Source organism: Zalophus californianus, chromosome 6 (genome assembly GCF_009762305.2).
Source record: "Zalophus californianus isolate mZalCal1 chromosome 6, mZalCal1.pri.v2, whole genome shotgun sequence".
Classification (NCBI taxonomy): domain Eukaryota; kingdom Metazoa; phylum Chordata; class Mammalia; order Carnivora; family Otariidae; genus Zalophus; species Zalophus californianus.
Window position 1 is genome coordinate 28,272,273 of NC_045600.1, and position 25,240 is coordinate 28,297,512.

Below are 25,240 nucleotides of genomic sequence, written 5' to 3' on the forward strand. Positions count from 1 at the left end.
CTGGGATCATGACCTGAGCTGAAGGCAGACGCTTAACGACTGAGCCACCCAGATGCCCTTAATTTTAAGTAAGCTCTACACCCATCATGGGGCTTGAACTCACAACACGGAGATCACAACAGTCACATGCTCTACTGACTGAGCCAGGCAGGTGCCCCATACTTCTAGATTTTTTTAAAGCCATGTTCTATAATTTGCTTTTGTCACTTAATAAAATATCAGATACCTTCTACGCCAGTATATTAAACCTCAATCTTAAGTATTATAATAGTAGCATAGTAATGACACTTATAATAATTACTAAGATTTATTGACCACATATGTGCAGGACACTATGCTAAGTACTTCAGGTGAGTAATAAACTTTGAGTTTCTTAATATTATAAACTTCATTTAACAGAGAAAGAAACTGAAGCTTCAAGGCCAGCAAATTTGCAAAATATCACAGAGCTAGGAAGGTCTAGAGCAGGGATTCTAATTCAGACAGTTTAGTCATCCTACTACTAACCATTATCTTACAGTACTGACTGGATAAACCATAAGTAACACAAGATTGAAATTATCTTAAAATTCTCATTGTCACACATAACATTTCATCAGACATGTCTGTCTACATGTCTTGGCACTCTTGTAATATTTTTATATATGATAAATTTTAAAAGTGGAAATCTTAAGTCAAAAGGTATGTGCATTTTTAGATTTAATTGCCAAATTATTTCCAAAAGGCCTGTGTCTTTGCAGACTTAACTGACAACTTGCCTCCAAATAAACACAAATTAAACTCCCATGAGCAGCACATGAGAATGCCTATTTCCCCATACCTTTATAAGCATTGGGTTTCTTTCTCGTTTTTTTTAAGACTTTATTTAATTAACAATTTAAGTAATCTCTACACCCAACATGAGGCTTGAACTTAAACCGGGAGATCCAGAGTCACATGTTCTACTGACTGAGCCAGATGCAATCCTTGCTCACTGATAGGTAAAGTTTTCATTTCTAAGTTTCGTATTACCAGGGAGGTTGATCAACTAGCCTTTTCATGTATTTATTGACATTTATATTTCTTCTTCTTCCTCCTTATATTTTGCTCATATCCTTTGGCAATGCTGATACTGAGTTGTTTATGTTCCTTTTGACTTCATAAGAATTCTTTCAATAGGGGCGCCTGGGTGGCTCAGTCGTTAAGCGTCTGCCTTCAGCTCAGGTCATGATCCCAGGGTCCTGGGATCAAGCCCCACATCGGGTTCCCTGCTCAGCTGGAAGCCTGCTTCTCCCTTTCCCACTCTCCCTGCTTGTGTTCCCTCTCTCGCTATCTGTCTCTGTCAAATAAATAAATAAAATCTAAAAAAAAAAAAAATTAAAAAAATACTCATCTTTAAAAAAACAAAGAATTCTTTGTATATTAAGATTTACCTGTCATTATGCATTATAAGCCTTTCACAGTTTTTTTATTTTATTCATGGCAGTTATTGCCACACTTAAGTTTATAATTTTATATTGCTGAATATGAATATAAATGATTTTATGAGGAAAACTTATTCCTGCTACACCTCAAAATCTAATGTTTTTCAACATACACACATATTTATAGTTACAATGAATGTTCACAAATATTGTGTCCTGCCTTTTTTATCCAATATTTCATGTATGCATTTCCACGTAATAATAATCATCATGACTAAAAATTACAATGCATTTCAGTATGTTGATGTGCTTATAGTCTGCATACTATTTACTTACTTAAAATGAGTATTTATTCATAACAAAAAGTAACAATCCTATAAGACCTTATGGAGACCGTTTGGATTTCTACAATTAGAAATGTGAAGCTCCTGAGCCTGCACTATAAGAAAAACTAGAAGAGTAGCTTAACTAAAGAACTGGCAAGTTATGTAGAAAACTTGAAAATATTTATTAATCATAGGCAACATGTTTCCAACACACACACAAAATTCCATCCAGCATCTGGCCAAGCTTCATGATTCCCTGAAGTTAGAGCTTTAACCATTACTCTAACATCAAGAAAGGCTGTCATTTCCCTAAACAGTTGATATAACTGGTTAAAGATAGCATTTAATATTTATGAGGTGGTTGTGTTAGGCTTGAAACTAGAGGGCTTTGTTGTTGTTTTTTTTTTTAACAAACTCTTAAGATCTGTGCCAAAGATTTCTGACTACTCTCATGCGGAAGCAAGCATGTTCCTCTGGATGTCATCAAGACTAAGTTTTCTTTCTCCTTACTTCATTTTGACATAACTGGGAGAACAGATTCATTACTATAAACACTATAGTAACACTGTCAAAGGCTTATTGGGCCCGATTCAGTTTGAATTTAGATCACCCCTTTCATTTATTTTCTCAAGGACCCAAGTACTTAAACAATAAATAGCTTATAGGTCCGTCTGTTGTTTAATTTTATAGAATTTCTCACACTTAAAAAAAGTGAACCACCATCATTTTAGTTCTGCCAATCTATGATTTGCTAACAACTTAATAAAGTTCTTTGCATTTAATGTTTTGAATTCAAAAAAGATAATGCAGCTAACCTTCATTTATAAAGACTAAACATACGGGGGTTTTTTTGTTGTTTTTTTTTTTTAAGTAGGCTCCGTGCCCAGCACGGAACCCAGTACAGGGCTCAAACTCACGACCCTGAGATCAAGACCTGAGCTGGGATCAAGAGTCAGACACTGAACCGACTGAGCCACCCAGATACCCCAAGACTAAATATATTTTAACGTACATTTAGCAGCTGAAGGTAGCAGACTTATTTAAGTGTTCTTCAGCAATTGCTTTATATAGAGAATCATTATTGATCTCTCAATGGATTACTACTTTAAGGATTCTTTTTTAGTTACAAATGACTGACTTTTTTTCTACTGTAAATCAAAAAGGCTGTTGACAATTTTTTTTTAAAGATTTTATTTATTTATTCATGAAAGACAGAGAGAGAAAGAGAGAGAGGCAGAGGGAGAAGCAGGTTCCCAAGGAGCAGGGAGCCCGACGCGGGACTTGATCCCAGGACCCTGGGATCATGACCTGAGCCAAAGGCAGACGCTTAACCATCTGAGCCACCCAGGCGCCCGACAATTTCTTTAAGGTTTAGAAAATTTGGGTCAGAATAAACTAATATGAATAAAAATACTAAATATTCAATTTTTAAATCTAATCATTTTTCTCTGATGTCACTTTCCCTTTATTTTTTCATCCAGTATATTGGTTCCTAAACCCTAGACCAAAAGTACCAACAAGATCTGAGAAGGGGGGGCGGGGCACTTGGGTGGCTCAGTCGTTAAGCCTCTGCTTTTGGCTCAGGTCATGATCCTGCTGGGAGGGAAGCCTGCTTCTCCCTCTCCCACTCCCCCTGCTGTGTTCCCTCTCTTGCTGTCTCTCTCTGTCAAATAAATAAAATCTTAAAAAAAAAAGATCTGGGAATGGGTCAGGAACACAAATTCTGTGGCCCCATCTCAGACTTACAGAACCAGTAACTTTGGGTTTGGGGCCCAGAGAATTTTTATTAACAGTTTATCCAGGGTATTCCAATGTATGCAAAGGTCTGAAAAACCACTGCTCTAATACACATTTAAAAAGTGTTAATAAACAATATAAACAAATCTTTGACTTACTTAAAAAAAAATCCACTTGTGTCTTAGAAAAGTAAGGTGTTTGCTAATCCACATAAAAGATGTAAGTCTAGGGTGCCTGGGTGGCTCAGTTGGTTAAGCAACTGCCTTCGGCTCAGGTCATGATCGTGGAGTCCCGGGATCGAGTCCCACATTGGGCTCCCTGCTCAGCAGGGAGTCTGCTTCTCCCTCTGACCCTCTTCCCTCTCATGCTCTCTCTCTCTCATTCTCTCTCTCTCAAATAAATAAATAAAATCTTAAAAAAAAAAGATGTAAGTCTACACCAAATCAAAATATGAATTTTTACTATTCTGAAGTTTATATTTTCAGTTTCCTCTAGTTTTAGTATATTCCTCTATCTTAACAGCTGACTTCTGGCAAAGAATAATAGTAAGTCAAGGAAAAAGAGCTCTACCCATCAAAATTTTGCACGAGAAAAATAAAACTGTACAAACTATTTTAATAGGTACAGTAAAAGTAAACCTAAGGATTATGATGGATCACAAACTACAGAAAAAGGCCCAGATAATGTTCTTATTAGAGCTACTTTAATATCCAACCTACACAATACATTTAGGAAACCAAGAACTTCAAGTATTTCACAACTTGTAAGCTTTGGCCTTTGTCAGAAATAGCTGAGTCATTAGTTTACCTTCTAGTCTCCAGTCCCTACAGACAAAGCCAACTAATAGCACAAACAAACATGAAGTCCATGCTAGCTTCTAGTTTGAGGTGATGAGTAAACTAATGGAAAGAAGTAAAAAAAATTTTTTTAAGATTTTATTTATTTGAGAGAGAGATAATGAGAGAGAGAGAAAGCACATGAGAGGGGGTAAGGTCAGAGGGAGAAGCAGACTCCCCGCTGAGCAGGGAGCCCGATGCGGGACTCAATCCCGGGACTCCAGGATCATGACCTGAACCGAAGGCAGTCGCTTAACCAACTGAGGCACCCATGCGCCCAAGAAGTAAAATTTTTGATTGAATGCCATCTCTAAGGAAGCAGGGGCACTTTGTTGAGGGAAAAAGAATAAAATAAATTCTCGACTTAGTTCCTGTGACATACTGAACTATTGTTTGATAGCCGTTCTACATGAAAACTGGAACTATGCCCCAGAGAGCAGCGCAGATATAACATGGCGGCAAGAGCCGTGATGTGAGATGATGTGACATAAGATGGCTAAGGGAAGTGTGTCCAGAGAACTCAAAGCCCAGAGAACCCTCTCACACAAAAGCTGAAGTCCTTAAGCAACTAGTAAGACTTTCAGATTTTTATTCACAGATACAAAACTTAAAAATGTTCTTGCTAGGGGGGTGGGGGGGATGGGTTAGCCTGGTGATAGGTATTAAAGAGGGCATGTACTGCATGGAGCACTGGGTGTTATACGCAAACAATGAATCATGGAACACTACATCAAAAACTAATGATGTATTGTATGGTGATTAACATAACGTAAAAAAAATGTTCTTGCTAATGTGAGAAGAACCTGGGAGACTTGTATGGAACTGGTTTAAAGATACTGGGTGATCAATAAACTCCAAAGTCAGCTCAGAAACACGAACTTTGTTTTACAAACTTTGATTTTACAACCTAGGTGGGGTCAACAAGCATGAAATAGTAAAAACTTCTAAAAAGTAAAAAGGTGAGAACAATGCAACTCCTCTCATCTGTTATCAGGAATTAAAATGTTTTATATGGGTTAGTTTTGTAGGTAATCAAAGCTTAAAAGTTAAGTTCAAAACCTTTTATTATTGTTGATGAAAATTTTCTAAAATGCATTGTAAACATTTAAGTCTTTTAAACTGGAGAATGACAAACATACCTCGAGGGCATAATATAAACTCCAATGATCAATACAGGCCCTTTCAAAGACCCCTAGCTATCATGCTTTTTTGGTTTCTTTTACATAGGTTGCTCTAATTCTCCCACTTACTCTTAGTCACTCAGCATGGAGAACTTTGAATGCTTCGCCCCTTTCCACTGATATTCCAATAGCCTATAGTCCTTTTGCAACCTTTCTTCACATTCAAAAATTTTCTTTTAAAAATACTGTTCCTTTAAGAGGCGCTTGGGTGGCACAGTCGGTTAAGCATCTTGGTTTCGGCTCAGGTCATGATCTCAAGGTTGTGGGATCAAGCCCCATGGCGGGCTCTGCACTCAGCAGGGAGTCTGCTTGAGATTCTCAGTCTCTCTCTGCCCCTCCTCCTACCGAGCTGTTTCTCTCTCTAAAATAAATAAATAAATCTTAAAAAAAAAGACTCCTCTGCCCCTCCCCCCAGCTTGCTTTCTCTAAAATAAATAAATCTTTAAAAAATAATAAAAATTTAAAAATACAAAGTTTTTTTTTTAAATTATGAGATAACTATGTTAGAGAACATCTGGAAAAATAAAAGGGAAAAATCACCAATATCACCCATATTCTCCTTCTTTTATTTTTCTGATACAGATGTAAGACAATGAATGGAACGGCTGAACATTAGCTGGACTACACTGCAGTGTCATCTATACTAGTTTAGTTCAGTCTTCCTTTGTAAGATGAAAAAGCTTTTATCATATTCAGGACTGATAATCTATACTGCATATTTTTCTTAAACTATTTTTTTTTAATTTTATTTATTTGAGAGAGAGAGCGAGTGCACACAAGCAAGGGGAGTGGCAGGCAGAGGGAGAGGGAGAAGCAGGCTCCCACTTAGTCGGGAGCCCGATGTGGGCTCAATCCCATGACCTAAGCCTAAGACAGACGCTAAACCAACTAAGCTACCCAGAAGCCCCTTTTAAACTATTTCTAATTGAAAAAATACAAATAAATTTCACTTTTATTTTTTTTTTTATTTTTTAAAGATTTTATTTATTCATTTGCGAGAGAGACAGAGAACAAGCAGGGGGAGAGGCAGAGGGAGAGGAGGGAGCCTGATGCGGGGCTCAATCCCAGGACCCTGGGATCATGACCTGAGCCAAAGGCAGATGCTTAACCATCTGAGCCACCCAGGAGCCCCTAAATTTCACTTTTAAAAGGAAAGAATAACGCAACAACTTAAAACATTTCAGCTAGGCACCATAAACAAACTGAAGCTACAGACCTGAGAAAATATTTCAAAAGCATAGAGTCAACATGAGATTAGCATCCTTCTACCTGCCAAAATATACATTTCAACAAAATCAGTAAGAAAAAAAACAAAAACAAAAAAACACCCAAGACAAACAACTGAAAAATGGGCAAAGAACATAAACAGGCAATTCACAGAAAAGGAAATGCAAAAGGCAAGTAAGCATAGGGGAAAAGCTTCACTTTATTAGAAATTAGGGAAATAAATTAAAATAACATGAGGGACCTTTTCAAACCCATCCAACTAATACACACTAAGTCAGACAATACCAAGAACTGGCCAGGATGTAAAGAAATGAAAGCTGCTGTATGCTCTTGATTTACAACCACTTTGGAAAGCATACTGGCTTTCTAATATAGTTAAGGTTCCATATACCCAATCACAGCAATTATCACTGAGAAACACACATGTGCAAGATTAATGAATTAGAATGTCTTTGAAACACTGTTGGTTACTGTGAAAAACTGGAAACTACTAATTTATTAAAAAAATAGATTTTTATATATTTACAAAATAAAGAGAAAAGGAAAAAACTAGAACTATATGCATCTATTTATCTATCAATATATTAATTCCAAAAACATGCTTCTCTGTAACATGTACCTATACATTTCAAAAATGTGGTAATTTTCTTCTATAACTTGCACACACAAACACATATACTTCATATACACTTTTAAAACATGAAAAGTGATACATTAAATATCATTTATGTTCATAAATATAGTATGATAAACACTAAATTCAGGATAGTAACTACTATTGTGGGAAAAGAAGGGGAATGTGGGAGAGGTGCTTCAATTTTATCTGTAATTTCTTTTTGTTATATCACTAGACCATCTGTCCAAATTAATTGCAAAATTTTGTTTGGTCAGAATTTTGTTTCTGTAGGATCAATATATAACAGAAACAGAAAAAGCTTAATAAAAATACTCTTCAAAAATAACAAAGCATACACAGCAAATAAAACAAGTGTTAAAGTTGGGTCGTAGGTACATGGGTGCTTATTACATTATTTGCCACATTTCCTGTATATGCTTAAAATATTTCACAATAAAAATTTGAGAAATAAATATTTGGGTTAAAAAAACAACACTATTTTTCAGGTCTCTAACTAATCTCATCAAACTGCAACTCTCTTTACTGTGAATGAGATTACCCATAAAAGCCTACAAAAAGAAAACATCTTTCCTGGGCTAAGACAGCCTATCATGTATCTGCTAAGGATGGAAGAATGAAGTCATGGGCAACATTTCACTTCTGGAAAGAGAAAAATGTTTTATCTACTTGAACACTAACAATATATCACTGCAATAATACTTGAAGTTACACAACAAAGTCATCTAATTGAATGAGACTGGGTTAATCAGATCCAAAATGATTTCAATTTCATTATACTTCTGATAGGGTAATCAACTTGATCCTATTTTCTCAGGACTGTCCCAGTTTTAAAACTGAAAGCCTTGTGTTCCAGGGACCTCTCAGTCTCAGGCATACCAGGACAGTTGGCAACCCTAATTCATGGTCACAACAAAACTGCTGAGAGAGAGAATTTATGTAGTAAACCATCTTAATTTTACAGATGGGAAAAATGAAGTACTAAGAAACTAAGTGAATCAGACCAAATTACACATAGCTGTTTCAAATTACAACTGGGTCAAAGTTAGTTCTTTCCATTGAAGGACCTATTTATACATCACTCAGCCATAACCCCTAAATGCCAATTCATCAGTGTTTTTGAACAGTTTTCAATATCTTGTTATCCTCATAGGTCTTTCCCAAACTCAAAGCAAAGGATTGCCTCATAAAAGGAGTTCAAGACTAGGGGTGCTCCTGACCTTGGAGGAAGGTACTGAGGAGAGAAAAGGAATAGAAAGTCCACTTCTTTACACTGATATTTCAAAAAATTCTGTAGGAAATTTATTTGAAACTCTTTACAGTTTCAAAACTATTTTTAAGTGAATGCTCATTTCTTTTTGTAATATTTAATGTAAAATAGACTATTTGTATACTCTAGAGGATATAGTCATATAGAGAAGCACCTTATTAGCACTTTAATTCAAAGGAGGGGAAGACTGAAGGAAAATCTGCTCACCTATGTCCCCAAAATGTAAGGCCCTAAAACTAATGTTTGTGACGGTACCTTGCAGAGAGTCCAACACAGTGAAGACATTCAATATGCTAGTTTCCTCTCCAGAGCAGTGTGGAAAGATTGAAACTTTCCACATCACTCAATTTCCTTGACTCCTCTTAACTAGCCACTGTGCAAATAAAGAAGAAATAAGTGTGATAAGGATTTTTATGCCTGCAGAGGCTTGTCTTCATGTGCTTATATTTAACAAATCCAGGATCCAAGAGGAGAAATAAAAGAGCTGCTTTCAATTAATCCACGAAAAGTCATCTACATTCAATTTAAATTTGGACTTACCCCCATTTTTTCATAACCAACCAAAGCATATATACAATGGCTTCTTTATAACTATAAAACTTAACAATGAGATCCTTTTCCTTTGGGTTTTTTTTTTTTTTTAAGTACACTGGTATAAAATGCATATACACTTAGTATTTTCTTTCTCCAGAATTTTTTTCATACAATATCTCCTTTCAGTATTCTAACATTTTTCCGGGGTAAGAGACAGTTGGTAGAACAGAAAGAACACTGGAGGAAGTTTGAAATTAGAAGTATAGTTTTAGGGGTGCCTGGGTGGCTCAGTCGTTAAGCGTCTGCCTTCGGCTCAGGTCATGATCTCAAGGTCCTGGGATCCAGCCCCGCATCGGGCTCCCTGCTCAGCGGGGAGCCTGCTTCTCCCTCTCCCACTCCCCCTGCTTGTGTTCCCTCTCTCGCTGTGTCTGTCAAATAAATAAAATCTTTAAAAAAAATAAGAAAGAAAGAAAGTATAGTTTTATGTTCCAGGTCTATAATTTAATTTTCTATGTGATCCTGGACAAGCATTTAAACTGTAAAAGGGGAAAGGGGTGCCTGGGTGGCTCAGTCGGTTAAGCGTCTGACTCTTGATTTCAGCTCAGGTCATGATCTCAGGGTCCTGGGATTGAGCCCTGCCTCCGGCTCTGCGCTCAGACTCAGCAGCTAGCCTGCTTGAGGATTCTTTCTCTGCCCTGCCCCCTGCTCTCTCTCTCTACCAGCCCCTCAAATAAATAAATCTTTTTTTTTTAAGATTTTAGTTTATTATTTGAGAAAGAGTAAGCGAAAGAGAGTGAGCGTGAAAGCACGCACAAGCCAGAGAAGAGGCAGAGGGAGAGAGAAGCAGACTCTCCACTGAGGAGGGAGCCTGATGCGGGGCTCAATCCCAGGACCCTTGGGATCATGACCTGAGCCGAAGGCAGGTACTTAACCAACTCAGCCACCCAGGTGCCCCATAAATAAATAAATCTTAAAATAAAATAAAACAGAAATAATACCTATCCCATGGTAACTGGAAAGTATGAGGATGTATACAGAAGATCTTTTAAGTTGTAGAAGACTTTTTTTAAAATTTGAGAGAGCAGAGTGTTCGAGAGAGAACTCGAGTGGGGGTGGGGAGGGGCAGAGGGAGAGGGAGAAGCAGACACCCCACTGGGTAGGGAGCCCGATGTGGGGCTCGATCCTGAGACCCTGGGATCAAGACCTGAGTTGAAGGCAGATGCTTAACTGATGGAGCCACCCAGGTGCCCCTGTAGAAGATATCTTGAGAAGATAAATAAAAAATAAACTTATTCGATATCACATTATCAAATGGTAGGGTTAAAATTAAATAAATCAGGCATGATATTCTGAGCAGTGGTGCCCTAAGAGATCTGGAAGGTACCATTGAGAACATTAGCACTAAGACTTACTAAAATTACATAAGCACATGTAATTATCAATAAAAATCCTGTGTCAATTGTACCTCCTCTATAGCACCCTTTATTTCAATTTGTCAGTCACTAAGGTGTTAAAAAAAGGCAGACCAAAAAAATACCATGAAAGCCCCATAAAACCTGAGTGTGAGGAATATTAAGTAATACTGCATTAACAATGGAGAGCTCACTATGTACCAAGCAGTGCTCTTGGAGCTGGGGATTCAGGTTTACACGGTAGAGAGAGGCAGGTCAACACAAGTCAGTAGGCAGCATGCTACAAATACTAGGTAAGTGCTAAGCACAAGGAAAGCAGAGACAAGATATAAGGGGTGGCAGGGAAGGGCAGTTGAGGAAGGCAAGGCCTCACCGATAAGGTGACTCAGGAGGTGACCTAAATAAATCAAGTGAAGGGAGACATCTGAGAAGACTGGGAGAATAATCCAGGACCCAGAGACAGAACTGAGGAAGCAGTGAGGGAGGGAGACGGTGCTGAGAGATAAGACAAAGATCAGGGCACTGGAGGGGAAGGTTAAAATAAGACCTCAGACCAGATTTTACTCTGAGATGAGACACCGTTGGGAGGTTTGGGACGGATAGGTGTTTTCTTCAAAATCTGTTAGCTGTGGAATCTTATGTTCAAACGGATCCACAGAAGATCAATATGTAAAAAGATAAAATAGGAGCTGCTCTAGTTAAGGAAAGGGTACCCAGAGACTAAGTCAGGGCTGTCCCCACTTTCCCTTTCCCTTAAGTAACAGTTTAAAAATGATTACAAAGACAGTAGTATCCAAACTACCAAAGAACTTCATAATCTGGCCTCATCCTAACTTTTCAAAAAGCTATTCCTAAGAAATAACAAAACGGAGCAAATCAAGCAGCTGTTGCAAACGTGTTGCCACAAAAATCAGTCTTTGTAACACCCATTATCCACCAAGTACCAACAAGGCAACAGCTCCTCTCCTCTCCCTCCCTTCCCCCACACACCCGTCAGGCTACATACTACCCTTTACAGCTTGTGTTCCCTTTCAGGGCTTCCCCCAATAATCATTTTATCTTGATTTCACTTGATTAAAAATGTTTTGGCAGTACAGTGTGATCTGCTTCTGATGACATATCTCTGGATAGAGCCTCCCTGTCTATTTAAATTTTAGGAAAATTCTCCCTCCACTAGTGTTATTTATTCTATCAGTGACATCATCCCAGTTTGCTCCATTCTAATCTTACCCATCCATCAAAGTCTACTTTGTGAAGCCTCCTCCTCACACCTTGACCCTTAACTGGAATTCTAAATATTAGTGTGAAGGGAACTTCCAGGCCATCTGGTTGGTGCTCTAGCTCATTGCTCATTCCACAGACTAACCCTTTGCAGATTTGGTTGGTAGTCTCCCAGCCTTTGTGACTGCTTTTAGTGACAAGATAACACTGCACCACACCCTTTCGGATATACAGTAAATTGTGAAACAATTCTTTTTTTATTGACCCAGACCTGTTTCCTTCCACCACTGATTCTGTCCTCTGGTTCTAATAAAGGAAAGTCTGACCCCACCCCACCCAACCCGCCCGACCCCTCGCAGCCTGCATAGCTTATAGACGGCCTTCTCGTTTTCCCCAACTCTGGCTCCACCTCTAAAAATCCTACCCATTTCCCAGCCGTCTCACAGGCCATCTGTGGGGTCTACATTCAATCTGTAATGATTAGCTATCGGAGTTGCAGGCTGATTTGATGTTTGTCTCTCATGCCACTGATTACACCCCTTTCTTGATTCTCTCCCTTGAACTCTCTTAGGATTTCTACACTTAGCCTTACACTCATCACTGTGCAGTCTGTCAGTGAGCATTTAGTAGGCACTGTCAGGAACCATGATAGGCACTGAAAAAATAAAAGTAAATAAAATGTACTCAGCCCATGGAAGAGTAAGAACAAGACAGATAAAATAATAAATAGCTGGGGAAGTTGGAGATGGCAGGGAGGAACTGTATCAACACCCATGTCTCACATAGCCTTGTGTCCCCAGCACCAACCGTACAATGCTTTGCCATCAGCAAATAGGTAAACTCGGAAAAGTAGAGAAAGCCTGCTCAGCCCCCTCGGCCTCTCTTGGAGATGAGGGAAGGTGGTCAATGAATCCATAGTCTGGCAGGGGAAGTTTGAGAGGCGGACACTGTACCTGGTTACGTACAGTATTGCTCAGGTGGTTGTCCTCGGACATCTGTGCATTCTGGAAGTAGGACAAGGGTGCAGGTAACTCTGTCATTGGAGCAACCGTATAGAAACACTTTTTCACAGAAAACAAAGCCTCTTGGGGTTCTGAAAAGGGAAAAAGAAAATAATCCTTTGTGCATTACAATTATACTTTCATTTTTAAACCCTTTCATAAATTACATTCAGCAAAAACAAACCTTTCTTTCATGTGTTCTTCTCCAGACCAAACTTTCTAAGGACCTCACAGGCTGCTGTCACTTGCAGGCTTCCGGATTAGGTCTGAAATAGGATTTTACCAGGTCACCCAGAGTAAATCTATTCGCACCAATCAAGTACTTAGAATTATTTTTGTATTTGTAATTTGTAAACCAGAAGGGTATTAATCTGCCATCAACTTCAAATGACAAAGTTTTGTTAGCTCAAGATATCTCTCTGGTAATGAGAAGATCTACTTGAGAAACCAAATATTTTCAATCACAAAAATACCTAATGATTTCAGATTTAGAGCAAAGGGAGCTAAATGATATTAAAGATTGTTCTCATCAACATTCCTTTTTCTATGCTAACTAATCCAACCTAACCTTTCTATCTCCATAAAACTGTCTAGTGCTTTTAATTTGGCAAAATTCTGTCATCTCATTTTAATCCTTACCACAATGCCCCAAGCCAAGGGAAACAGGTAACATACCTATTTTACAAAAGCAGAAGAGGACCTAAGTTCACTGACTGGCTTAAAAATCACACAATTGGGCAGATCAGGCCAAAAATCACAGACTCCTAACTCCCAGCCTTAGGTCTCTCCCTTGCATCCTGGCACAGCCTTATTTACACACATCATTCAGTCTCCCAGAACTCACTCTCCTGGTGGGGGAGTGGGGAGGGGGATGACACACATTCCCATTTGCTGTCTGCCTTAATTTCCATCAGCCAATTCTTTATGATTTCAACTTCCCTTTTTTTTAAATTTGTTCTGGAGGTAGAATTTAGTGATTCATCAGTTGCATGTAACACCTAGTACTCATTACATCAAGTACCATCCTTAATGCCCATCACCCAATTACCCCTTCCCCCCACCACCTCCCCTCCAGCAATCCTGTTTCTGAGAGTTCAGCGTCTTTTATGGCTTGCCTTCCTCTCAATTTTCATCTTATTTTATCTTTCCTTCCCTTCCCCTATGTTCATGTTTTGTTTCTTAAATTCCGCGTATGAGTGAAATCATATGGTATTTGTCTTTCTGTGACTGACTTATTTTGCTTAGCATAATACCCTCTAGTTCCATTCAACTTCCCTTTTCATAGAAAGTCTTCAGAAATACAGAAGGAAAGAAATCTGTTCATATATCTAAGCAGTATTCTTATTCATAGTGACTACAACATTATCATGTACACACTCACATGAAAGTATTTTGTCAAAGCCCTGTTTCATTTTCACTTTCAACTTCAGGATCCTCGATCCTCTAAATACTCTACTTTTTATATTCTAGTGATTTTTCGTCAAAAACACAGAAAGCAGCTAAAAAAAACCAAGGAAACTATTTTTCAAAATAGTATTGAGTTCAAATTAACTCTTAACTACCTATATCTAGATCATTTAAACCATGATAAATTTTTAATCAAGGTATGCTTCCCTTCTAACCTACACAGTTTTATATGCCATGCCAATCTTTCTCTTCCCTTCCAGCTACAGCCCATGGTCAACTGACATGGATCAAGGGACTGCAAATTATTACTAACTAAATAAGACATAATTAATGTAAGTTTGTTTTAAAAATAAAGTGAATTAAAAATACAAATAGAGACAGCACTTACTTTTATGGGGGTTATTTGCTCTAAGAGGGGATGTGGGAAGCTTTGAGGGGGAATTGGTAATGTTTTGTTTCTTGATCTGGGTGCTAGTTACACAGGGATTTCAGTCTGTAAAGATGCACTGAGCTGTACCCCCATGGTATGTGCACACTGCTATATACTTCAATTAAATTCAGAGATTTTTGCGGACATAAACCTATATTTTATGGTTATTTATACCAATGGTCCTTTTTTTTTTGAAGATTTTATTTACTTATTTGTCAGAGAGAGACTGAGCACAAGCGGGGGGGCAGCAGGCGGAGGGAGAAGCAGGCTCCCCACTGAGCAAGGAGCCCTATGTGGGACTCGATCCCAGGACCCTGGGATCATGACCTGAACTGAAGGCAGATGCCTAACCGACTGAGCCACGCAGGCGCCCCTGATCCTAACTTTTAAAATGAATAAAATTAAGTCTTGGCAGCATGTATATTAACTTACCCAAAAGAGAGGCGGAAAGCCAATAGAACAAATATATTTTCTAAGTACATTAAGTATTCAGAGTAAATGTTCTGACCTATGCTTCTAAGATTTTTTTAAAGTTGACTAACTGAAATTTCGACATTAATATAGCATTAATGATCAGCAAACAGAGCATATTATTCCTTCTTTCCCATAAAAACATTTAGTACAGTACTTACTACCTCAGCTAACCCAGAAATGCCATAGGCTGGCAAACAGAAGAGGCTGCAGTTGGTTCCTGGCTGCCCTGAAGACCATACCGTATCATTTGAGGTACACCTCTATTACAGAAAAACCCTAAGAAATTGGTCATCAATATTCTCATATGATCCCTCAGAAACAACAAATAAGGTAGTGTTAGCCAAATGCAACAGGCAAAGGCAAAGGGCAAGAAAGGGCCATGCAGCCAAAAATAAAAATAAAGAAAAAAAAAGTAAATACAGTAGATTACATTTACAGATAAAGAAAAGTGACTGTCCATTTACTAAGTAGGAGTTTACTGGATGTCTATTTATATCAAAACTCAGAGACAGACAGGATTTACTTAATTATATTCACTTTGCCCACTTTACATATGAAAATGTGGCACACAGAAGTTTACTAACTTGCCCAAGGTCACATCCAGTAAGCAAAGGAGCAAAGTAAAGGCTCACATAGTACACTACGTTGCCTCTGTGTAAAACTCCAACCCTGCTCTTTAGGAGTTTACAATGAGCATTAAGTTATATTGAGCTGGGAGGAGAAAAAAAAAGTCTATATACAGAGAGAGAGCTGATTTTTATTACTACTAAAACTGCTGCTTATAAGTATCTTTGAAAAAGTAGTAAATGAGATCTTAAACTTCAATGATCTAACTATAAATTAAAAACTGAAGTGTCCAAAGCATTCCCAATATACAGTCCTAGTATTTATTTATTTTTAAGATTTTATTTATTTATTTGACAGAGAGAGCGCACAAGCAGGGGGAGCAGCAGGCAGAGGGAGAGGGAGAAGCAGACTCCCCGCTGAGCAGGGAGCCCGATGATGCCGATGCCGGGGCTCGATCCCAGGACCCTGGGATCATGACCTGAGCTGAAGGCAGACACTTAACTGACTGAGCCACCCAGGCTACCCCCCTAGTATTTATTTAAAAAAAAAAAGTTGTAATGAGAATCTGGTCATTTTAATTTTAGTAGTTTCCATTATTAGGCCTTATGCTTCCAGGATCTGTTCAGCCATTACAAGAAACCACACAAACTGGTTATCATACTGGAGCTTTCTCAGACAAATCTTGTAAGAAACATCAAAAATGCAGTAGTCACTTTAGCATACCCTGATAGCTTTTTCAAAGGCACATCCTGTATTTACACGTGAAAACTAAGGGTCAGGAAAGGTGAAAGAATTTGGCAGTGCTTATGAGGCAAATAACACCAGTTCCAGAACCCAGGTGTTCTGATGCCCAGCCCAGGTCTTTTCCAGTTCAATTAGAGAAAGCTCATACTTCCACTGATGCTTTGAAGATCATAATGCTACCAGGTGACCCTTCCAGGGAGGGAAGAGCTGCTCTTTACATGGAGCTCAGTAGAAAGCAGAGGCAAGCAACGCGGGCTAGGTCTTCAGTCAGGCCTGGTGAACAAACAAACATTGTTCGTACAAAGAAAGGCAGAAGCAAAGCCCGATTTGATTCTGGTCCAGTAACAGCTGAAAACAATTGATGACTGCATGGAGGCCAGAAGGCCATCTGTCCAGCCAGCATGGCAAAGGACACTCGTTGATTTTATAACATTCTTAGCATTCTTGCCCTGAGAACAAAAAAGATAGCTGTTGGGAAGTGAGGATCTTGTGACCTGGATTGCAAAGGGAGGAAGGACAAAAGTAGAGTTTGCTGTTTTCTCTCTCTGACCACCTGCTGAAGATTTCCTGAGACTGACAGAGCGTAACACTTGAATTCACTGCTATCATTTCCTTTTTCTCAAGACACTTGCTCAATCAGATAAAAGGAAAGAGAAACCCTTCTCTGATGGGCAACTACAATTCCTATTATACACAAACAAACTAAAAAAAACCTAGAATAGAAATAATCTCAAAACTTCCATGTGCTGATAGAAAAACCTATCCATCAGCACTTCAAAAAGTATCAAAGGAGCAAAGCTTGGAATCTCAAAATAAGCTTATTAAAAATCCATTTAAGGAAGCACCAACAGAAATGTACAGGTCATCTCAAGGTAACAACTAAACCTCAAAATCTTACAACATGGTTACTTTATTACAGATACCATTTTCTTTCTTCACTGTCAGAGATAAATGTAAACAAAATTTGTATTCCACAAAAACAAACAGCTTCATGAGACTTTTTGTCATGATCTTCTCCAGCACAAAGAGTTGGTGCTTTAATGTAGCTAGCCACTTGACTAGTTTCTTCTTCACACAGAAAACCATCAAAAGTAAAAAAGAAAAAAAGCGGGGGGGGGGGGGGGGCATCTGAGTGGCCAACTCTTGATTTTTGGCTCAGGTCATGATCTGAGAGTCCTGGGATGGAGCCCTGGGGCTGGCTCCCTGCTCAGTGAGGAGTCAGCTTGAAGATTCTCTCTCCCTCTCCCTCCACTGCCCCCACACGCACTCTCTCTAAAATAAATAAATAAATCTTTTTTAAAACAGTGGAATGTATTTAACAAAAAAAAGAAAAAGAGGGACGCCTGGGTGGCTCAGTCGATTGGATGTCTGCCTTCAGCTCAGGTCATGATCCTGTGATCCTGGGATGGAGCCCCGCATTGGGCTCCTTGCCCAGGGGGGAGCCTGCTTCTCCCTCTGCCTGCTGTTCGCCCTGCTTGTCCTCGCACTCGTGCTCATACATGCGTGTATGTGCTCTCTTTCTCTGACAAACAGATAAATAAGAATCTTTAAAAAAAAAAAAGAAAAAGAAAAAAGAAAACCACCAAAAGTATTTTTTAAAGTATCTTTATATTGTGATAAGAAGTTTTAAGTACCAAATGAGCTTGTGATTTATTCTTTTTCCATAAAAGTATTTAATCAGCCTTAGTGTTACTTTGACAGCTTCTTCCTGGACAGGCAGCCTAAGTTCTGACTGTATGGATGGGCTGGGAGAGCCTCTATTTGAGTTTTCAAAAGCTCACATCCAATAATAAATATAACCAATCTCCAATTGCATTCATAATTAAATAAAAATAATTTGAAATTAACTTAAAACTTCAGGAACATATGCTGGAAAGACTGAATTTTAAGAGACTAGGGAGCAAATAATTTCCCCAGTCCTACAAGAGGCTTTGTGAAGGTGGTAGACTCTAAAAAGAGCAAGGATAGTGATATATCTATTTGGCGATTTTTTTCTTCCTTCCATCCCACTCTACTTCTGTGAGCCATCTGTGGTAGATTAGATTATTATTCAGCAAATATGCACTCCCTCCCCAGGCATCCCTGAGAGAGAAATATACTCCACTCCAGTGATGTTGGGCTTGGTTCTGAGACTTCTTTGGCTTCAAGGTGGGTGCAGTCTACTAGCCACCACATGCCTTTTGGCACAATCATCTGACTTGCTTTGATCAAAGGGATCTTAGCAGATGTAGCACAAGCAGACACCTGAACTGTGCTTCTGCAGTCGGACTTACCTTCTTTTACTTCTGCTGTCGCCTTGAGAAGAGCTTACCACAGGCAGTCACTGCCCCTTCAGCCTGGGCCCCAGAATAAAACATGCAAAACAGAACTGCCCTAGTTGATCCATGGTCCTACACCTTGAAGCAAAACCTTGAGTCAGAACAAATACTCTAAGGCTGGGTTTGGGGGAGGTCTGTTACGTGGAGTTACTGTAGTTGTTTTTAAACAATAATGGTTACATGGGCTCAGAAGATGCAATGAAAATGAAGACTTACAAATCCAGAATCCCTTATCTGAAACCCTTAGGACTAAGTGTGTTTAGAATTCATATTTTTCTTAGATTTTATAAAGGTAATATGATGCAAATACTGTATGTTTTAAAATGCCCTCTCAAAGTCATAGATAGAACCACAAAATCAAACACATTAATAAGTATATAGTGAAACATATAGTCTTAAATTACATTAATAGGTTCAGGTTAGATTTTTCTGTCAAATGAATTACAAAATGCCTTTCGGTTTTTTCAGGGGCTTTTGGATTTCATAATTATAGATATGGGACTATGGTCCTGTATTATCAGTATTTGTAGTAATTATAAAGAATCTTTCCCCAAGAAACCTACTTTCAATAAGTCTACATGAAAGGTATGATCACACCCAGTTTGTTTCAAATTCGCCATGGAAATGGACTGAATACATCTTTAATGAAAACATGACTACTCACATCTAATTAATTTATAAATCATTGGTTATACTCAGCAATGCTTGCATTCTCTTTTGCTTTAGATCAATTTAAGGAACTGTTCAAGGCATTATGAAAACCAAACATTAATATTCTTTAATCAACCAACACTTACTGGGTTTCTTCTATAAAACCAGACATTGTGATAGGTGCTGGGGATGCTACTAGCAGATAATACTTCTGTTTACTCAAGACGCTTACTATCTAGAAGAGGAGTCAGGCAAGTATATATTTATATTAATTTCATGTTAAAATAAAAGTATTTTAGGGTGCCTGGGTGGCTCAGATGGTTAAGCGTCTGCCTTTGGCTCAGGTCATGATACCAGGGTCCTGGGATCGAGTCCTGCGTCGGGCTCCCTGCTCAGCGGGGAGCCTGCCTCTCCCTCTGCCTCTCTCTCTCTGTCTCTCATGAATAAATAAATAAAATCTTATTAAAAAAAGAAATAAAAATATTTTAGATGGGGTACCTGGGTGGCTCAGTGAGTTAAGCATCTGCCTTTGGCTCAGGTCATGATCCCGGGGTCCTGGGATCGAGCCCTGCACAGGGCTGCCTGCTCAGTGGGGAGTCTGCTTCTCCCTCTCACTCTCCCTCTGTGTGCTCGCTCTCACTCTCTCAAATAAAAACTTTTTTAAAAAATGTAAAAAAATATATTTTAGATGTAGGGAGCCTGGGTGGCTCAGTTAGTTAGTTGAGCTCTGGACTCTGATTTCAGCTGTCATGATCTCGGGATTGTGGAATTGTGCCCTGCAACTGGGCTCCACACTTGGTGAGGAGTCTGCATATCCTTCTCTCTCTGCTCCTCCCCTTGCCCATGCGCTTTCACTCTAGCTCTCTCAAATAAATAAATAAATCGTTAAAAAAAATTTTAGATGTATTGGGTTACATAAATTATATTATTCAAATTAATTTTATCTATTTCCTACCTTTATAAAACTTGTTTATTAAAAAGTTTTAAATTAACACTTGTAGCTCACACAGTTTTTTTTTTTCTTTTAAGATTTTATTTATTTGTGAGAGAGAGAAAGCAAGTGCGGGTGCACAAGCAGAGGGAGTGGCAGGCTGGCTCCCCGCTGAGCAAGGAGCTGGACTTGGGGCTTGATCCCAGGACCCTATGATCATGACCTGGGCCCCAGGCAGATGCTCAACCGAATGAGCCACCCAGGCATCCCACTCACACAGTTTCTATCAGATAGCACTGCTCTAAATCTTAAGCTCTTTCAGCTATACCAGCCCAGATACTAAAATTCCCTGACAGCCTTTTCCTTCCCAAAGCTTCCCTTCCTTCCTTAGCCTTTGTGACACTGTACTATGGATGTTCTCCTCCCATCACTCATTCTCTTCTTAGCTGGTTCCTCTCACCCTTTTTCCATTCCTTCATTATAAGTGGCCTGCCTGGGCCTCTCTGTCCCCTTCCTTTCCTTAGGCATCTCCTCCACTGCTCCAACATCAACTAGTAAGTCTATTTAAATGACTCTCATATTTACAGTTCCAGGTCTGTCCCTGAGACATCTTCACCTGCTGGCATTTCAAAAGTGATAACTTCCAAACCATTTCATCTTCCTCTCTAGACTAGTTCTTTGCTCCTAACTTCCTTATTTCTGCAATCGTCTCTCCCGTTCTTCAAACTTAAAGCCTTCTAGCCAACTCTACACTTTATTCCGTTTTTCAATTAGCTGCCATGTACTGTTCATGGTTTTTCTTTCTTTTTTTTTTTAAGATTTTATTTATTTGGGAGAGAGAACGAGCACAAGCGGGAGAGGGGGGCCTTAGGAAGACAGAGAAGCAGACTCCCCACTAAGCAGGAAGCCAGTCGCAGGGCTCAATCCCAGAACCCTGGGATCATGACCTGAGCTGAAGGCAGACGCTTAACCGACTGAGCCACCCAGGCACCACAATAGTTTCTTCTAAGCCTCTGTCATCACCAAAGATCAAACTCTCATCATATCTCACCTGAATTATGCAAAAGTCACCTCAATTCTCTCATCCATTCTAGCCCCCACTATCAAAGTAACGTGCCTAAAATTCTGACCATAACAGTGCCACTCTTAACACACTTTCCAAATCTGCCTAACATCTATCACATGAAGAAGAGGCAGTATTAGAGTTTGACAGGTTCTTCAGAATATATCGTAAAAAAGTCTCCCCTATAACCTGCAATATTAGTGGGAAAGGAGAAGCAGAGAGAGCCTGGACCTGAGAGAGAAAGAGGACCACATAAACTATGGTAATAGACAAATGCTGTATTTTCCTGCTAGGGTGGTTCTGAGAGATCAACTTCAAATCCTCCGGTTCCCCCTAAATGGAAATTCATGTAGCAGTCTAGGACTAGTTGCAGCCAGTAACTTAAAATTCAGCAATAAATCACATCCATTCAGAAGAAAGTATACCCAGAACTATGGGAACTGTCTGCCCAAGGACCAGGAGTAGAAGAATGGAAAACCAGATGATAGATGCCACTTCTATTATCTATTGGGGGGTGGGGGCAGGAAGGAATCCATGCACTCAATAAATATGATCCTTTTCTCAGTGTTAAGGTTTATTAGATGGCAGTGGGGGGAACCTTAAGTTGGCTGAACTCTGCAAATGAATTAAGGAGAACTGAAATAGGCTTTTGCAGGTGACTGAAATTAGTCAAATGCAACTAGCTCCAATCTACTTTCCTGTTTTATTTTCCTTCATAACAGTTATTTTAATGTTCAGAGTGGGTCACTGGTCGCTTGCAATCCAGAGAGCCCATGTTTGTAATACACCTTCTGATTATGATGCCCTACCCACTTCAACACCAGGGGTGAAAACCTTTCCACTGTAAAAGATAACTCAAGGGCGCCTGGGTGGTTGTCTTTAAGTGTCTGCCTTCGGCCCAGGTCATGATCCCGGGGTCCTGGGATCGAGCCCCGCATCGAGCTCCCTGCTCAGAGGGAAGCCTGCTTCTCCCTCTCCCACTCCCCCTGCTTGTGTTCCCTCTTTCGCTGTGTCTGTCAAATAAATAAAAGCTTAAAAAAAAAAACAAAAAACTCAACTAACAAGATTCCCTAACCAGATGTGATCTCTACCTGCCTCAAACTTCAGAGAAGGTACGAGCTTTACAATGTGCTCTGTCATAGTCATTATATATGCCATAGTTTTTTGCATCCTATTCTTATCTCCCAGAGTAAACCCTGAATACTATATTCATCTTGTCCAAAGCAGCCAAGCAACGCTTTTTAAAATTATTATTAAATTAGTCTCCTACAATAGAAGCAGATTATTTATTTGAAAAGAACCTGAGCGGGAAGAAAACGCAAATACCTAAGACACATGCAAAGCACTGAACATCATGCCTCGCGACAGTCCCAACCAAGGCAAAAGCATCAGACCCTGTTTTCCGCCTCGAACGTGAGACATAAGGAACTTAGCCCTGAGTGCCACTCACTTCCCCGGACAAGGACACTGAGTACTCAGGGCATGAGGCGCGGAGTTTCACCAGTTGCTCAACCAGACACAGGGCAAGGCGCTTCCTCTTTCTCCAGGAGCTCCACTCCAGTCAAGACGGTCAATCCCGGCCCACGGCACCTGCGTCCTGAAACGTCTTCGGGAAACCAGCACTTCCGGACCTAGGCTCCGGAGGCGAATCGCTCTTTAACCTGACCGCGCGCTGCGCCTGGAGCCGAAGAAACGGGCCGCCCCTCCTTGTTCCCCACACGGGGTTCCTCGGTCTCTGCTCAGCCGCGCCCCGCTCCTCATCCTCGAGGACACCGGCTGCGCGGCCCGGGCGGCGACAAAGGGCCGGGCCCTGCCCGCGACCGCCCGTGTCCGCACCGGGTAAGGGGCGCCTTCCCCTCACCCCGAACTACCCATCACGCACCTACTCTTCCCTTGCCGCCGCCGCCACCCGCCGCTCGCAGAGCAAGCTCCTTCCCGAGCAGCCGCTGTTTTGTTTCCGATGTGAAATCGCAGCCTCTGGAGCAGCCGGTCCAGGCCCCGCCCAAAAGGCTTCGCTGATGTCGTCATTTCCTGCTCTGGCGTCGTTGGCGGTCGGCCAGGGGAGGGGCGGGACCCACCGGCAGAGGGGGCGGAACCCAGGGGGAAAAGGTGGAGCTTCCGGTGGAGCGCGCGGATACAGGGGCAAACGCGGCGCTCCAGGCGACTCCGGGACTTAGACGAACTCGCCCGGACAGCTAGTGTGAGTCTGAGATTGTCCGGAATTCGAGACTGCTCTTCAGCTGAGGACCAAAGTTTCTACGTCAACTGGGCCCAGTGTGTGCTTCTTCCGGCCTGCAAGTGAGGACATCTTATCTAACATTTATCTATTAGTACCTATTTGTAATGTTTCTCAATGCGAATCATCTGCACGCATTGAGACAGTCATGAAGACTAATTAAATTTTAATTACCTGTGCCCTTCACACCCTACCCAATGAATCAAAAGTTCTGGTGGGGGCGGGAACCTGAGAAACTGCATTTTAAACAAACATAGCCCGGGATTCTTAGGCTCTGAGTTTAAGATCGAGTCTTAGATGATAAGCTTCCAAAGAGCATAAAATGTATCTTATTTTTGAAATCCCAAAACCAGAGTACAAAATTGTTCAGCAATCAATTTCCGCATCTGCCAGCTTTCCGTCCAAATTGCGGAAGACAGTACCAGCAACAAAAGTAGCATAGCACACTCATCTGAAAGCTAAAAGTAAACAACGAATACAATAACGTAAAACCAAAGATGAAGAATGGAGAAATGCTCAAATTCACAGGTAATAGAAAACTGGCAATGAAATCGATGATGCATGCATCTGGCCAAATGATATCTTCTATTTCTTTTAAATTCCTCCCCCAAGATAGCTTTTCATATTCCTGCAGCATCAGTCCCCAATCCCCTCTCCCCGCCCAATACATGAACAGATTTAAATAGGTTTTACACACTTCATATTTAAGAACATCAGTAGTTTTTTCCATTAACAGGGAAAAGTTAAGTTGGGGAATAAAAATGTTGACAGCCCCAAAGATACTTTTTAAAGTTCTCATTTCCCCTTCCCTCCTTAAATTTCACAAGGGTAAACATTTTTTTCCTATTTGTTCACTTCATACTACAAGTGCTGAGAACAGTGCCTAGCACATAAAACAGTTCAATACATTTGACAAAGCAGCATAGCTAAACCCCATCTATCTGTGAACTGGTTCAATCGTTTTTAATGCAATCTGGTAACAGGAGTAGAAAGTCTTAAAATGCTGGTCAACTATTTTTAGACACAATCTCAATACAAAATACTTGTGCAAAAATGTTCCCAAAGTATTTATAGCAAAAATTGGAAAGCTAAACATCCCACAATAAATGATCGTTCATCCACTTCACAGAATGTCATTAGAATTGTTTATGAAGGTTGTGTTTAACATTCTTATTCTATTAAGTTAAAAAGACCTAAGATTTATGCATATGTATAAATACAACTATGTCAAAACAATTCCTGCAAGAAGTAAAAAGGTGATAAAAAAGTGATAAAAAAGCAACCAGTGACTTTAAGTAACCGGACTACATACAGATAACTTTTCCACCAGTTTCTATTTCATCTTCTTAGAAATACAAACACCTTTGGGGCATCTGTGGAGCACGCAACTCTTGATCTCCGGGTCATGAGTTTGAGCCCCACGCTGGGTGTAGAGATTACTTAAATAAATCTTTTTTTTTTTTTAAGATTTTATTTTAGAGGGGCGGAGGAGCTGAGGGAATCTCAAGCAGAATCTCAAGGAGAAATTGGAGCACAGAGTCCAAAGCGGGTATTGATCTCAGAACCGTGAGATCATGACCTGAACCAAAATCATGAGTTAGTTGCTTAACCGATTGAGCCACCCAGGCACCCCATAA

General features: G+C 39.9%; 1 protein-coding gene across 5 annotated transcripts in view; it reads right to left on the bottom strand.

Moving 5' to 3' along the window:
* PSEN1 (presenilin 1) overlaps nt 1-25,240 on the bottom strand; it is a 71,265-nt gene extending 46,025 nt beyond the window's left edge. Inside the window, exons 1-3 of one of the 5 annotated variants that reach the window (XM_027569667.2) lie at nt 23,250-25,235; nt 12,967-13,048; nt 12,747-12,874 (exon numbers count right to left, since the gene is read on the bottom strand). In XM_027569667.2, coding sequence (XP_027425468.1) covers nt 12,747-12,821 — 75 coding nt within the window. In that variant the 5' untranslated portion in view covers nt 12,822-12,874; nt 12,967-13,048; nt 23,250-25,235. The other 4 variants (XM_027569662.2, XM_027569663.2, XM_027569664.2 and 1 more) reach the window with 4 other exon arrangements.